Source organism: Mesoplodon bidens (assembly GCF_964165515.1).
Source record: "Mesoplodon bidens genome assembly, chromosome: 8".
Lineage (NCBI taxonomy): Eukaryota > Metazoa > Chordata > Mammalia > Artiodactyla > Ziphiidae > Mesoplodon > Mesoplodon bidens.
In genome coordinates this window covers 69,907,349-69,924,656 of record NC_138165.1, presented here as the reverse complement: position 1 = coordinate 69,924,656, position 17,308 = coordinate 69,907,349, and the positions used below count along the sequence as shown (strand labels likewise).

Below are 17,308 nucleotides of genomic sequence, written 5' to 3'. Positions count from 1 at the left end.
TAGTTTATTTCTAAAAGTTTGGCTTCATCTTTTTGTGCAGGAATTTGTGTAAGCACAAATAAATGTAAAATTTATTTTCACCCTAAATTAATTATAAACTTAAACAGTTATATATCAGATTTTAAACATGTAAATATTTAACCCAAGATAAACTTAATGCTTTTATGCATAATAAATCTATGCTATACATTTTATGCATGCCATCTTATTCTACTTTAAATAAGATTTTAAGGAGGGGGGGAATCTTAGAAATAATTCAGTCCATTCACCTGACTGTATAGATGAGAAGATCAAGTCCCAACAAAGTTAAATGGCTTGTCCAAATTCACATAGCTGTGGCAAAGCCAGGGTAGAAATTTGCATCTTCTAATCCCTGGGCCTTTGAAAGTTATATTTTCCCGCTATGCTTCCCCAAACCCAGATAAAGTGGTACTAAAAACTAACACAGAAAGGCTTAAATTCTAGTCAGTACATTTAAAAATAAATGCATAAGCATATTTATAAGAATATAAATTCAATTTATAAATGGCTTTTTAAGAAGCAGATATATGGCTTTTATGACTACGGGATTCAATATTGTCATAGGAGTTACAAATTCAACCTACTTATAGTAAATGATATTATGAGAGTATTATGTGCTATTATGAGAATGTTAACTGTGGTCATGCTTCTTTCTTCATGACATTATTGAATTGCAATAATTTAATTATTTGAAAAGGCAGTGCTATGGCAGATAGAAGGTAGTATTTGGTAAAATATTTGGGCAAAATTTTAACCAAGGCTTTATCTCCCAGGTCAGACAAATTATTTTATAGATTAAATTATGAGTAGCTTTGGTTGTGTGTCATAAGAATCTTCTCAGTAGTCACTTTTGCTTCAGGAAGCCCTCAGTAAGATGACACAAATAGTGAATGAGACGGACTTGTTAATGAACAGCACCCTGGTGGAGGAGCTGCAAGACTGGAAGAGGCGGCAGCAAGTCGCCTGCATCGGAGGTCCACTCCACAATGGGCTCGACCAGCTCCAAAACTGGTAAAATGAACTGAATTCAGTTTCTAGTGAAAACCACAGGAAGTACACAACAGTGTCGCTTAGCCAGAGAATACAGGCTTAGACCCAAATGTCAATTCATTCAGCTTATTGATGGCTTATTAGCAGCTGGAACTCTACCGTTGAAAACAAATGGATGTCATTGTCTGAGTGTTCTTAATTTCCATTCCTTTGGGGAGAAAAATAAAGCATCTATAGAAATCTATAGAATGCGTAAGAATTGCTTATTTTCTTATCTAATATATCAATCTTAAAAGACTCAAATGAACTTTTTCAAATCAGCAATAAGTACACTTTCTTGAAGGGCATGAGAAGCACTGGCTTCAAACACTATATCTCATTTTTAAAATGTGTATCTTAAGGTGTCAGAGTTAAACATTAGTTTTGTGTTTTCAACAAAGTGATTTATTTTTGTATTTAAATGAAAAAATCTCAAATGGCTAATACAACATGGCATCCCCTGCCTGTGTACACATGCATACATGCAATTATGTACAGATATTATCCTTTGTATTAAAAAAATGTTTTTTGGTTTTCCCCTTCATCAATGTAAAAGAAAACTATATGAGTGAAAGAACAATTAGAAAATATAATGAAAAAGAAGGAAAATTTTCAGTTGAAATCTAATATTGCTTTCCAAGGGTACAATACAATACAATGAAAAAGCACAGTAACTGGGCACACTTACACTAAAATGTCTGCACTGCCAGGCCTACTTCTCAGGAAAAGTAACTGGGCTCTTTTTAAAATTTATTGATTTTCCTTGGGGAGATACTTTGCTTCTCTAACCTCACTGTACTCTGTTGTTGTGAATACAAGATAAACAACAAAGGGAGCATAGCAGATAATGGTGCTCATACCAAATTCAGTAGGCGGTTCACAGTTCTTTCTACAATGTTATGTGGGGAATAAACTTTCAGTAGAAAGAGCTGCTGTCAGGGCACATGGACTTAGCAAGTCTCATGAGACTTCTGCCTCCTCTTAGTTGGAGGCCCCTTCTGTGTGCCTTTCAATCTCCCTCTTTCCCAGACTTCCAGCCCAAGCTGCCACCTCTGTTTCTAAGGTAAGATCCAAGGTAAAACTCTAAGCAGATACCTTTCTCCAGGAAGATCCACTGATAATTTTTTGGCTAATACTTAGGACCTGTAAAAAATATATATGGGGGGTCATACTGGTTTTTCCTTCAGTATTCTTACACATAACATTCTTCATAACATGTATTTTTAAAGTTTTAAATTTGCTCTCTTTGCCCTTTAGTGAGTGTAATATTTTTAAAATATATGTGTTTAACAGACTTTTCAAAAAGGATAATTAAAAGGGATTTGGTTCCAGACGTTGATAAAATTTCCTAAGTGATTTCTTGTCTATAACTGAAGGTAAAAATTTTAAAACATTGAAAACAGTTAACATCTATCATGCATTTTAGCAAAAAGCTGGGTTAGGAAAATAAACATTAAAATAAAAACTGTCACTAACCTTTAATGGAATTAAGTGACTAATTTAATTAATTTAATAATTATTTAGTAATATTTGCTAAATATGGTTAATAGTTAAAATGGTGGATTGTGGGCTTCTCTGGTGGCGCAGTGGTTGAGAGTCCGCCTGCTGATGTGGGGCACACGGGTTCGTGCCCCGGTCCGCAAAGATCCCACATGCCGCAGAGCAGCTGGGCCCGTGAGCCATGGCCGCTGGGCCTGCGCGTCTGGAGCCTGTGCTCCGCAAGGGGAGAAGCCACAACAGTGAGAGGCCCGCGTACCGCAAAAAAAAAAAAAAAAAAAAAAAAAAAAAATGGTGGATTGTTAAGTGGAAAACTGCGTTTTTCATTTGCTGTTCGATAGCTTTACACTGTTGGCAGAAAGTCTGTTCCAACTCAGAAGGCAGTTGGAGAAATTAGAGGAGCAGTCTACCAAAATGACCTATGAAGGGGATCCCATCCCACTGCAAAGAGCACATCTGCTGGAAAGAGTCACCTTCTTGATCTGCACCCTTTTTAAGAAGTAAGTCAACACCTTGCTATACACCTGAGACTAAAACAACATTGTACATCAACTATACTTCAATTTAAAAAAAAAAAAAAGAGTAAGTCAAATGTTATCCATTTAAATGCCTCCTGGGAGTCTCAGTCCCATGGAGTTGGGAGGACACCCTGGCTGGGGTTTTGGTGTTCAGGTGAAGGAGTGGGGGGAAGTGTTAAACAGTGAGCCTCAGGGTGCAGTGAATAAAGCTCCAGACAGTTCCAGAAACATTTCTACTCTTCACTGTTTATTCATCAACACTTCTCCCACCACCTAACTCGGTTTTTCATGAGCCACCACATCACCCACCCAAAGTTCATTTTTCATCTTTTAGAAAAGAAGATTTCAAGGATTTCTTCTCAAGTACATATCCAAGAAATGAAGGGTGGAGAACATGTTTATGTTTATAAGCTCATCTAAAGGAAAAAAAAAATACTAGTATGTACCAGAAATCCTAATGTCTAGCTCAAAAATGGCATGAAATTAACTTTCTACTTGATGTTTAGTATGATAAAAATAGACTGGGGCTTTTATTCTTTACCCAATTATAACAAGAATTATTTACTGTTGTTACTTTGGGACAGTCTTTAGGTATTTCCCATCTTCTGGTATTTATTTATGAGAAGTCTTGGAAAGATTTGAGCTTAACAAGGGTTTGAATGCCTTCTAATTGTAGAAAATTTGGATTTTATAAGAGGACAGCATCCTGTTACTCTGTGGTTTTCAGCCTGTCAATGTTTCCAGTGTTTTCAAATGACGTGCTTTATTTCCTTTGAACCCAGCTCATTTGTGGTTGAACGACAGCCATGCATGCCAACCCACCCTCAGAGGCCGATGGTACTTAAAACTCTCATTCAGTTTACTGTAAAGCTAAGGTAGGCAGAATGTATTCTATCATTTCGTATTTATGATGCCATAGCCACTGTGTGATTAAGGCTAGTTTCTCTCATTGTGCCTTTCATTCAACTATTCTTTACTGAGCACCTCCTGCATACCCAGCACTCAGCTATGGTAAATACCCACAGAAATGTTAAGGTGAGAGCCCTGCTTGTAAAGAGTAGAACAATGAAGATGAGGACATGAGAGTTATTAGCATGAAAGTATGAAATCACAATATCGGACAACATGGGATTAATTGCTCAAAAGGCTGACTTGAGAGAAAACTGGGGAGCCTGGAGAATGCCTTGTGGTCACTGAGGAAGGGCCCTGAGGGAAGAGCAGGGGCGTGGGAGAGTGAGACTATAGAAATAATGACTTCCTGGGTCTGTTTTGTAAGCATGGGGAGCAGGGAGAGAGAGAATTGAGTAGATAGGTTGGAGACAGGTTATGGAAGGGTTTGAATATCCTATCCAGGAACTATAGTGGAACATTCTTCACCTGTGATCACCCAGCAACTAGCTTATTGGATGGTCCATGAAAAATCTCAACACCACGATTTTCAGTACATCCTTATTATGTACCTGATTTAAAGAGAAATGATTATGTTGTTGCCGCTTTATCTATGTATCTGATCCTTTTCATTTGCATGAGCAAACTAAAGCATACAGCTTTCCCTAATGACACTCTTAAAATAATGAGTTTGACTTCAAACTTTCAAAGATTTTCATCATGCCTCAATCTCTTGAGTCCCAAAGCTTTACATTTCTAATCACTAGGTCACCTCTGGAAAGCTGAAATTCCAGACTAGTACTAGAGGTGGTGATGCCATGATAGATGGTGATTTAGGATCCCGTGATAGCATCCCTGATCACAGATCACTATTGGAACTCCATTTTAAGTTTAGTTTAGTTTCATTTTATTGAGATATAATTGACATACAACACTGTATAAGTTTAAGCATAATGACTTGACATACATAAGTTGCAAAATGAATACTACAATAAGTTTAGTTGACATCTATCACCTAGGAACTTCATTTTTAAAAGGAAGGCATTTGTCTTTCGTTTGCATTTCAGAAACCCTTCTTGAAATTCTTAATCATTTCCTTTGTGTGAATTTGCACCAAGACTTTAAGAAACAAACAAACAAAAAAGGCAGGGACCAGGTTCCTTTTTAAAATTTTATGATTTTCAGAAGGTGTTCCTTCCTCATCCCCACATCTCTATATAGCCCAGAAAATTGTAACACTAAAAGGAAATAGGATAGAAGGGTGGCGGTATATATTGCTACTTTTCCTTGAGACACCCCCATAGATGATATGTTCAGTCTAAGATGCTCTGTGGGACAAAGGGGAAGATGAGTAGGGACTGCTCGGCAAAGAGTTCTGAGAGGAAGAGGTCCCTGAATGGCGTGGTGTTTGAACTGATTGCCAGAGGCACAGACCATTAGTCCCTGGCTTAGGTGTTCTGCCTTCCTCTTCCATCTAACTGTTCGGTCCCCATCCTTCTTCTCTGTACGCTGTCCTCCACTGTCTTGATAGATGATCCTTTACTTAGTATTCAAGATTTTGCCTAAAACCCCTCTCTACCATAGCATTCCATCCTCCTGTTTCAAAGGAAGGGGGTGACATGGGACTCCCTTTTGTCGTCAGCATCCTACAGTGAATGAGATCCTTCCTGAAATAGGATAGAGAGGAATGCAGAGGGGAAAAACATCTTGTCTTACTTCATATGACCTCCTCACCCCTCACTGCCAACAACTGTACACTTATTATATCCCAAGCCCTGAAACCAATCCTGGCAGGATTTTTAAGGAACCTCTGCTACATTATTTTTGTTTCGTTTGGGCTGTCTGTTGTCTATGATTGTATTTCTCTAATGCCATTCAGTTGCTTATTACCATTCTCTATATTCCAGCTCTTTGGCTAGACTTCTTCCTTTGATGTATAGCCATGTCTACTCTGCTCCTTCCCTCGACTTCACTATGCCAGTTTCCCAGTGCCTGGGGCTGTACAGGGTCTATATGAGGAGTTCAGTACATGCTGAGTGAATGAACAAGGTTTGGGATGAGTGCATAAGTGAATGAGTGAGTGAGTGGCTGAATGAAGGTCTCTGAAGCTGAACTGAACCTGCAGAGAGGGTGTGTCATAGGGTACAGCTCGGAAGAGTTGGGAAAAGCTAAGGAGTGAAGGAGGGCTGACACAAGAAGGAATTAAAGGAATTGTTATTCTGACCTTTGATCATTTGTTTGTTTGAAGTTAGGTCTTTTTTAGTTATGAACGTTTTTGCTGTTACTTACATATAGTGTCTTTAAAGACTGCAAATGCATTTGAAGTGGAATTTTCCTTATTCTACTAGAGTCCTAGTCTTTATCAGTATTTTACCATAAAACAGTTATCAAAACATTTGGTCTTACTAAGCTTACAATTTTTTTATAATATGAGAATAAAATGGAGCCACATTAATAGGCTTGCAAAAATTTTTTTTATTTATACATTTAACCCAAATTTGGGCTTTAGCCAAAATATATAGCTATTTTTCTGACCTAGCCAATGTGTTATCCAACACACATCAACTGAAGCAATATGGAAACACTTTCCAAGTATGTGTTATAATAAGTGGCTGATGTCAATATGAGTAACATGGCAAAGTAAAGAGGAATTGGACATTTGAAAAACACACTAACGTATGACTGGAAATAATGTGAGTTTGATTTATATGTGTTTGCTGTAAATATATTTAAATTTTTAAATATAAAAAGGCTTTTAGCCATTAAAATTTTTATCTTTAATTCTTTATTTATGTGTCTTTCCAGACTACTAATAAAATTACCAGAACTAAACTATCAGGTAAAGGTGAAAGCATCAATTGACAAGTAAGTTTCTAATTTCATTTTGAAACATGAAAATGTAAGACTTTTTAAAAAAGAGCTGTCCTTATTTTATAGAATAATTTTAAACTTTTAAATTTACTTCTCTAACGTTACATATCAATGTACTTCAAATATTTGACTTTGAAGTTCAAACATTTAACAGAACTCCAAGGAAGACTTACTTTAAAATTTTTACTATAAAGACTTGAAATGAAATTTTATATACTATCCCCTAAAGTGTCATAGAAAAAATATTATTAGATCTATTAAATAAATCATTTTAAAGAATCTTCTTGGTTTTACAGGAATGTTTCAACTCTAAGGTAAGACATTTACTTTAGAATTTTCGGCTGTTCTCATAAATATATTTTACCTGAGACCACGTAAATAGCCAAGATTTTCTCTCTAGCAATCGAAGATTTGTGCTTTGTGGAACTCACGTCAAAGCCATGTCCATTGAAGAATCTTCCAGTGGGAGTCTCTCTGTAGAATTTCGGCATTTGGTGAGTTTGGCAGTAAAATTACACAAGCTTTTTTTCTCCTCCAAATTAGACACATTTAAGCTAATAGGCCTTATAATTTAATGTGTTTTGTTCTTTAGTGTTTCTTATGCGAATTAAGGGCCATACTGAGAAATAAAACATGCCATCATTGAAGAATTTTAAATGGTAAAAAGAACTCTGAACCTTAACTCTGAAGGTGTGAGTTCTTAACAACGGTGATGTTGTGCCTAAATATATGTCTTAATTAGTTAAAATATTTTGGTAATAATGACAGAGATAATCTGTCTTACAGTCGATAGGCATTCCTGGTTTCATTTTTTAAATCTCCCAAATGATACCAATAATGACATGTCTGGCTAAAGTCTCTTTCATTTGAGGAGGATTAGCTTGGGGAAATGTGATGTTTCTGGGTGTGAGTTGCACAGTTTACCTTGGCATTTCTAGAAAGCTTCTGACCCAGCCTCATCCTGTTACTTCTTGCTTTTACCACTTCCTCTTAACCTAGAGTTCTCTTCCTGCTTTCTTTCTAATTCTTTGCATAGTTCTTAGATTCCCAAAGACCCTGCTTGTCTTGCCAAAAACATGTTGCTCATCTGGTTTATCAGCATTTGGGAGGTACCTCACCTGAATGTTGGGGCACCACTGAAGCAGTCTCTAAAAGTCTACTTCCTTAAAGATAAAATTTATGGTAACAGAAAGATATTTGCATACATAAATTTATGCTGGTTTTCATTTTGTTTTTATTTGGTCTTCAGTATTGAAGAGTGCATTTCTTTGTAACTGAATCCCTCTATATGACACTGCTAAACCAATAAAATGTAATGAGGAGTGATGACATATACATCCTTATAACTAGAACTCTTTTCGCTTAAGTTCAATTCCTATTTTCAAGGAACTTTCAATAATGGCCAATGTTTGCTAATAAGTGAAGCTGTAAGAGGCCCTTCTGTCTCCCAAAAGAGTCACTTGGAAAAGGAAGGACAAAGAACAAACCAAAAAGTGGTGGGTCTCTATTCCAGCAGAGATAATATATAAAATAACAAAACCTTAGTTTTCATGGTGCTTTTCTAGTTGCTAAACATTTTCACGTATATTATCATTTACATAATACTTTAATCACTTTTTAATACAAAAGTAAATATAGAAAATCAGAGAAAAAATTAAAAACCACCTATGATCCCAACACCTTGACATAACATACTTATTTTTACATTTTCATTCATATATATATATATATTCTTTTTGTTAAGTGGGATCAGATTGCACACACTAATTTGTTTTCTGTCCTATTTTTCCCATTAAGTAATCTATGTCATGAACATTTCTGTATCTGCTGCTCTCATGGCATTTAGTACTTCACTGCGCCATGTGGCACGCTGCCCCATTGTCTATTTCCCCAGGCCTGTGTGTTAGACTTGATTTCATAGGCTTTGAGAATCATCACGGCTGAGCTCAGATGATACTTGTCAGGTACAAAGGAGTACTGAATAGATTATTCTAAAACATCCCAGCATGATTTCCTCTTTCCAAAATGTGACTGAAAAATACAGTCTTATGCCAGCTTGCTCCCTTATCTCAGCAAAAGTTCCTAAAGTGGCATACCTTGAGATGAAACAGGAAGCTCCTTTCTATTGAATCCGGGCAGCTATGTCACATCAGGTTTCATTGAGTTAGAAAACATCTCGGTTACTGTTCTAGAAGTCAAAATTATGGGCCAAGAAAACCCCAACTTGATATTTAGCTGATAATGCTTCTCCATCTAAATACTGTTGTTTTCTTTTACAAAGCAACCAAAGGAATTGAAGTCTAGTGCTGGAAACAAAGGAAATGAGGTAGGAAATATTTTCTCCAAAAGAATCTTTCTAGGAAATAATCCTATAATGTCTTATTTTTGCAAAGCTCTTAAACTGCCCTTTATATTTTTATATAAAGTCAAATTCATGTTTCTCTAGTTATACATGTAAAGCTCGATAAATTGCAGACAGTATAAGAAATTTTGTGGGCTTCCCTGGTGGTGCAGTGGTTGAGAGTCTGCCTGCCGATGCAGGGGACACGGGTTCGTGCCCCGGTCCGGGAAGATCCCACATGCCGCAGAGCGGCTGGGCCCGTGAGCCATGGCCGCTGAGCCTGCGCGTCCGGAGCCTGTGCTCCACAACGGGAGAGGGCACAACAGTGCGAGGCCCGCATACCGCAAAAAAAAAAAGAAATTTTGTTATTAAAATAGAAAATGCATATAACACCCTCCTAAGAAAATGACTATTAATATTTTGGTTCACATCATTTAGACTTTTATCTTGACTTTTATACTTTGAAAGTATATATACACATTGTTTCATAACCTGCTTTTTTTATCACATAGCAAATGTGAGGTGAACAGCTTTCCATAAACTTAAATACTTTGGACAACATGACTTAAAGTGGTTGCATTATATTGCTATAATTTATTTAGTCAGTCCATTATTATAAAATATCTTAAAATTACTCATTTTCCACAGATAAGAGGTAAGTCTTGAATATCATGACCCAGTATGTGAAAATCACAAGTGAAAAAGTTCTATTACTTTATGGTATCAGTTACCTTGCTCTTATATTAAAGTTGGCATTTCACTGGGTGAATTGATTAAAAGAACAAACTGGTACAGCCCAAGTGTTCGAGTTTGAGTGAATAAATAATAGAGTGGTCAAATCCTGGATCGGAAGTGGCTTTGGGAATCAGCTATTTAGTTGACCTTGATACTAGGGCATATGTTTATGCCCTACATATTTGGAATTAGAAAACCTGGGTTTGAGTCCATTCTGACAGTGACCAAAAATGTGATCCTTGGCAAATGATCTGATGGAAAAATATTGCATTTTTGTCCTCTAAGAGATCAGAGTAGTAATTCCCAGTGCTCCCTGCTCAGAGAAACTGCATATGTAAGACCACCTACATGATGCAGTTATAAAGCAATGAGGCTTGTTTCTAGTATGGTTGGTATGGATCCAATCTCCTGGCTTTATAGTCACAGCTCCTATGAGAAATCCCTTTGAATTATTTGGAAGAAGAAAAGCACTTTATAAATCCAGCCTTCAACTGCAGTCAATCTAGCGCACTCCACAAAACCACAAAGATCCATCACAACAGGTTTTATGCTCTACATTTTCCCTTCCAAGAATTCTTCATTCCCTTAATCGTATCTTAAAGATCTTTTGCCAAATATCACAGCCTCACCAAGGATGAGCTAAGCTTTCCTCCCAGGGTAGAACCTTGGCTTAAGGCAGAGCATCAGACAGGTTTCTCAGCCCAGATATCACAGGAGCAAAGCTTTTGAGTTTAAGGATATTCTAGTAAACCAAACAAGTAGGAGTTATTCTTCTCACCTTATAGAAATCCATAAAGGTTTTCCAAACTTCCTAGTTGAAACATTAGCTCATTATAAATAAAAGCCCATTTTATGATTATCCCTGGAATTTTGGGCAGAGTTGCAAACAGTATTTCGTGCAGTGACCTCCCTGAATAGTATTTACTAAGTCTGAATAGACTGAGCACAGTGCTTCTAAACTCTTCTTAAGGAAAACAAATCAAATGGGAGTAAATCTAAATCCCTGAACTCTTTAGTACCTTGTCATCTTTGTGAATGTAAAATCAAAATCTTTACTTGGATTTCTCTAGAGACAGAAATCTAAGTAAATCATCTTCTACTATAGAAAAACAACTGCCTACTTCTCTGTCTTTGAATTTATTTCCTCTCATTTTCTGATTAATAACAAAATCATATGGTTATATCAGAATGATTTTATTTCTTCCTTTTCTTTTTGTTCCAAGTTTGCTGGAGCTGAATAATTTTATTTTAAGCTATTCTTTGAGCTCCCCCTGTTGACAGAATTTTTTTTTTTTTTTTTTTTTTTGTGGTATGTGGGCCTCTCACTGTTGTGGCCTCTCCTGTTGCGGAGCACAGGCTCCGGACGCACAGGCCCAGCGGCCATGGCTCACGGGCCCAGCCGCTCCGCGGCATGTGGGATCTTCCCAGACCGGGGCACGAACCCGTCTCCCCTGCATCGGCAGGCGGACTCCCAACCACTGCGCCACCAGGGAAGCCCTTGACAGAATTTTAATATGACTCCTAGGTACATTTAAAACAAACCATGGACTTGAATGCTATTTTACGTGCTACAGGAACAATTGAAAAGTCACACAATATATGAAGTGGACTCAGAAAGATGAGCCTGGGCACTCAGGGGCTTGGCTAGGCAGTAGGGGTGACGAAAGGAAAGTCAGGAAAGAGTGGGGGAAGATCTGATGATAAAATGGGCTTCATAAGTTAATGGGGCCAGGGATTGAGGTAACCAAACTTTAGGGAGAACAGGAAGCTAGGATGTTATAACCTCATTTTTGAATTTCAAACAGTAGCTGTCGCTTATTGCTTATCTGTGAGCACCTGAAGCAGGAGTTCACAGCCTGATAAGAACTTATTTGACAAACCCTCGTGCGGCATTTACTATGTATCGGGCGCTGTCTAAGAGCTTCACTGGCATTGATTTACGTAGCTCTTGCAAAAGCCTATGAAGTAGATACCGTTAGTGTCATACTTATTTTGGCTAGGGAACCTGAGGCACAGAGTGGTGGAGCTAAGATGATTCAAGCCATAGCAGTCTGGCTCCCATGTCCGTGCTCTTGGCCGCTGTGCTGTGCTCCCTCTGTAGTCATGAAACTTTCCCTTGGACAGGCTGCCCCAGTTGGCCCTCCTCTTTGACCCCTGCTGCCCCTTTATCTCATCCCAGCCCACCATTTGCTGAGATTCCTATAAGGGAGATCTTTTTTTTTTTGAGATTTATGGCATGAAATTTATTTTTCTGATTCTTTGAAAAGAAAATTTAAATGATATATAATTTTATGCTTCTGTACTTTTATTGTTGCCTAGTATTACCTAATTTTTCTTTAAATGAAATACATGAGGCAAATAACTTGCGGGAGAAATTTGTTATGGTCTGGCAGCTCAATCTGCTTGAATGTGTTTTGGTTTTTTGTTTTTTGTTTTATATCTTTATTGGAGTATAATTGCTTTACAATGGTGTGTTAGTTTCTGCTTTATAACAAAGTGAATCAGTTATACATATACATCTGTTCCCATATCTCTTCCCTCTTGCGTCTCCCTCCCTCCCACGCTCCCTATCCCACCCCTCTAGGTGGTCACAAAGCGCCGATAAGGGAGATCTTTGCGGGTTTGCGAACAGCATCTCATCCTTTCCTCTCTGTTCCAGCTGCTGCTGCCGTTGTCCTTACTTTACCCACCTGCTCAGAAATCACATAGCTACCTCACACCGGAATCCTTACGAAGGGTAGAAGGAACTTAAAATAATGCTTCCTGAGAAAACGTTGACTTCTCCCTTATCTCCTGCGTGCATCGGTGCGGTGGTGGAAATAGCACTGCCCACGGCTCTGCCTCTTACAGGCAGCTGACCTTGCACTAGCTGTTTCACCTCCCTAACTCCTTAACTATCAAGTGGTTTCATGTTAACCTGCACTTCATAGGGTTGTTGTGAGGACCACACGAGATGGCGTGTGTGAGTCAATTGCCATGTGCTGTGCGGATGTCTGCCGTGGGCTTCCTGATCAGCCCTCCAGGCTGCCCTCTGGGGGCAGGTGGGGAAATGGCTCTAAAGGTGGTACCTGGCCTAGGATAAACCACTAATCCTTATCCTTCCTCCTCTGCCCACCTGCCAGGTGCTCTGCCGGAAACATTCCCTTTCAAGGACCAGTGAGCATGGCTTTCTGGCTCCAGGTCCATGCAACCTCAGACCACCCCATATATAGGCCCCTTATAGGATTGCACGTCTACCTGCTGCCCGCCCCATCACCACACCCCACAGCTTAGGGTCCCTCAGTTCTACATTTGTGGTTGTGAGAGCTTAGACTGAATGCGCATTAAATGATCACGGACACACCATGACAGTTTCCCCAAGATTGCCAATCCAAACCTCCTTAGAATTGCAGCACCCCGTGTCTGTTTGACTCTGAGATTAGCCAGGAAGAGGTGACCTGTCAGGATGTTCATGGGCACCTGGCTGTAGCATTGGGTGAAGGGAGGACGTTGATGTTGCCCTAGACTCATGCTGTCCCCAGAAGGCCAGGGAGAACAATGGTGCCACCTCCTTGGTTGGGGGCTGGTGAAGGGTGGAGCTCTGGGTCCCCCACCCCTGTTTCAATCAGTCAGCTCTATTTTAAATATTTTACAGATTGGGACCCAGGTGGGAAATTTACTTTTAAGAATATGCTTTAGGGTTAAAAAAGATTTGAAAACCGTTGGACTAGTCAATCTCTAAGTTCCTTTGACTGAGATTCTGTAATCCTCAGAAGTACAACAGAGGGTAGGGTCATTTTTTTCAAAATGAATTTGATTTTGAGAATCTGCTTTGAAATGAGGAATCTGTAGACAGGCTATCTACAGATTCCCAGGAAGCAACCTTTCCCAGAGGTCCTTAGAGCCAGCTAGAGAGTGATTTTTTTTTATTAGTTTCTGCTTTATAACAAAGTGAATCATTTATACATATACATCTGTTCCCATATCCCTTCCCTCTTGCGTCTCCCTCGAGAGTGATTGTTGAAGTGCAGAAATTGTTTGAACAGGGAGGCTGCAATTGCAGTGTCTCGAGTTTGTTCTGTCAGTAGGCTTTAACTGATAAATGACAGTTTTAGTCACAGACTGAGGTGTTAAGTAATTTTGTTTATGTGGTGGAAAGTTATGAAACACAAAGAAGCTATTAGTAAAGCCTGGGTGACTTGAGTTTCGTTTAACAAAATAGCCAGACAGATGTTCTTTCAAGGTTCAGTGTTCTCAAACACAGAGCCACCACTCACACTCCAACTAGCTTGAGCATTTTCACAGGAAGTTGATTTCCTTCTGAACTAGTTTGAGTAGTTGCAGTGCTTTCTTAAGACAAACGTTGGTACCTGAATAACACTAAAAATGTAGACTTTTTCTGCAACACCCTCCATACAATCCCCTTATATTATGGGCTGAGAATTTGTTGTCACTTTACATTCATTTCCTATGATTCTGTGATTAAAGTCTGTCTCTCATCTGACTGTACCATTATTTCCCCTCTTGTTGTTTCCCAGCATCTAGGCCAGTGGTCTCCACATGATAGGGACTCAACAGATACTCATTAAGCAAATGGATTATTGCAGTTGTTTTCTATTCCACATGGTTTTCCATGTGCGGCATTATCATAGAGTATGGCTTGTTAAGAGAAGAGCAAGATAAACAATAAGGTCTTACGGTATAGCATGGGAAACGGTATTCAATATCTTGTAATAAACCATAATGGAAAAGAATATGAAAGAGAATATGTATATATATGTATTACTGGATCACTTTGCTGTACACCAGAAACTAACACAACATTGTAAATTAACTATACTTCAATTAAAAAAATACCAAAAATTTTAAAAAGACGAGCAAGAAATTTAGATGAAAATCATCCTTATCCCAGTCATATTTTCTTAACAGAGGCTGTCTTTCAAGTCAAAATCCAAAAGCCATAGCCGCTTGTTAACATATTCTAGGTTTTCAGGGTGTGCTGTTAGACACTGAGCAGAGATAACATAAAAGAATATGGTGACATCTATACCTACCTTTCATCAGTTTGTGTATTTTTTTCCAGGTGGAGCCCTGGTCAGGTTGTTCAGCCAGTTTTCCAGTTTCTTAGCAGATTATCCAGTGGGTACAATACAGTCAATCCAGTTATAATATCCATGTCATATAATATAAATATCATAAATATGGATATTTTAAATCTCTGACCATCTCAGATGGTTAAAATGGCTTTTAATACAGACATTAATGGTACATCTTATCTATGATATTTTGCCAGTGTGTAAGGAATGGACCCTGGGAACGTGAGATTGAATAGTGTCTCTGGCTTGGACTGCACTGATCAAATAATAAAGCCTGTGATGGATGGCCATTCAAGCTTTGAAAATTAATGACACTCTCTTCTGTCAGAACTGCTTGTCTCCAGTCATGTGTATTGTCCGTCAGCTTCCTTGTTGGATTTCATTCTAAGTGTGCCTCACAGTTGCATCTGGGGTTTTAAGTAAACATTAGAAATTAGTTTGAATCACTGAGAAAACCTCTCACCACCCACATTGCAGTTTAATAAAGTAATATTTAATGTACAAAGTCTCCTTCCCAAGTTAATGGACAACCTGTGTGTCATTGCTCTGTCTGTGGAGTCCTGCCATTTGGACAGTGACCACACAACTGCCATAACCCAAAGATCTGAGGGAATTATCCATAATGAATTATCTTATCATATATATATGTACACATTTAATCATATAAATTAAACTATAGAGGCTAGAATGGGGGAGGGATAAGCACTCAAAAGGCTCCCTATGGCTGCCCTCCAGCTGTGTACCCCCCTACAGAGAAAGACGCCTGAGCGGTCAAGGCTATGTGCTCACCCAGAGCCTAGGGCTGCAGAATTCCCAGCCCCTAAGACCTCAAGCCCAATTCCAGGGCATGTACAGACCTCCTCCCCAGGTATGCTCTTTTCAAGCACAGATGACACCATCAATGCAAACATTTCTAGGCACAAGGAGAGACCTAGGGGCCACACTAGTCCAAGGAAGCCCCTCACAGAGGTGGAAGAGAGGGGGATGGGCCTCGGTCCAGGATGGCCACGCTCTCCCCAGGCCAGCATGTTTGTGGGGCTTTGACGAGTTAAAACCTGGCCAGTTAGGTCAGGTGAAGGCTTAGCTGTCAAGGCAGGAGACGAGACCATATCTTAACAGTTTGTTCACTTGCTTTGTAACAGCTAAATAGTTAGACATGCAGTATGTGGTCTCCATCTGTGTCCTTGCCTCAGGCTTCTAAATGTGCTGCCCAGGCTTGTGTCCTGTCCGCCACTGAACTCAGTGAGAATGTGAGCTGCCCCCCGCCGTTAGTGAACGTGGACTTGTGGATTCTTCATTTGTCTCAGTGCTTTGCATAGCGTAAACACTTCCTCCCCATAGGGCAGTGAGATTTTCTGTTGTTTAAAAAAATGTGGTTTTTGTTCACCTTGGTGCCTGAACATAGCCAACTACTTCATGTCCTGCTCAATCAAAGGAAGAGCAATTTATTTATTTCAACACATAAGGGAATGTCAGGGGAGGGGGCTGGCTGTTTGGTGTGTTGGGAGTAATTTTAGGGGTGGTCTAAGGGAATTTTCAAGAGGAATTTTCAGGAACATAACTTTCTACTAATCCAGTAAGAAGCAATCTCACCACGTCAGTCTAGGTTACTCCAGGCAGTATAAGGTACCACAATGATCTAGCCCAAGGGAGAGAGGAGTTTTTAATTTTCTATTTCCTTCTCAGGAACAAATTCTATTTTAATGTGCCTCATTATCACCAAAGTCTTCCCCATGTAGTTGTTATTCATATCATCATATTAGAACCATTTTTATTTTTTGAAATTTAATACCAATGGATTCCAGCTTACTATCAACATATATTCAGCGGTAGATGTCCCTTTCCCTCAGGGCTGACTCAGCCACCCCCCAACCCCACCCTGACTTTTCTAACCTAGATAATTCCACTTCTGTTCATATGTTCCCCCAGGGCTTGTTTTTGTTTTTGTTTTTGTTTTTGTTTTGCGGTGTGCGGCCCCTCACCGCTGTGGCCCCTCCCGTTGCGGAGCACAGGCTCCGGACGCGCAGGCTCAGCGGCCATGGCTCACGGGTCCAGCCGCTCCGCGGCATGTGGGATCTTCCCGGACCGGGGCACGAACCCGCGTCCCCTGCATCGGGCAGGCGGACTCTCAACCACTGCGCCACCAGGGAAGCCCGGGGCTTGTTTTTAAAATCGTTTTGGCTTTCTGTACCATCTGTAAATTTTCCACATCCCTTTTGAGACGAAACACAATGTGGATACATCGCACTGAGAATAACTGCCTCATAAATTCCACCCGGGGTTTTTGTTAAAATGCAGAATCTGGTTCAGTAGGCCTGGGATGAGGCCAGAAA

At 39.4% G+C, this 17,308-nt stretch overlaps 1 protein-coding gene across 2 annotated transcripts in view; it reads left to right on the top strand.

The window, feature by feature from the left end:
• Window positions 1-17,308, top strand: part of STAT4 (signal transducer and activator of transcription 4) — a gene marked incomplete at its 5' end in the record, with an annotated part of 91,995 nt that overhangs the window by 59,124 nt on the left and 15,563 nt on the right. For both annotated transcript variants that reach the window (XM_081242365.1, XM_081242364.1), the window contains 7 exons: window positions 881-1,032; window positions 2,889-3,047; window positions 3,848-3,940; window positions 6,759-6,818; window positions 7,121-7,138; window positions 7,225-7,318; window positions 9,106-9,150. In XM_081242365.1, the coding sequence (XP_081098491.1) occupies window positions 881-1,032; window positions 2,889-3,047; window positions 3,848-3,940; window positions 6,759-6,818; window positions 7,121-7,138; window positions 7,225-7,318; window positions 9,106-9,150 (621 nt within the window). The remainder of the gene's footprint in view (window positions 1-880; window positions 1,033-2,888; window positions 3,048-3,847; window positions 3,941-6,758; window positions 6,819-7,120; window positions 7,139-7,224; window positions 7,319-9,105; window positions 9,151-17,308) is intronic.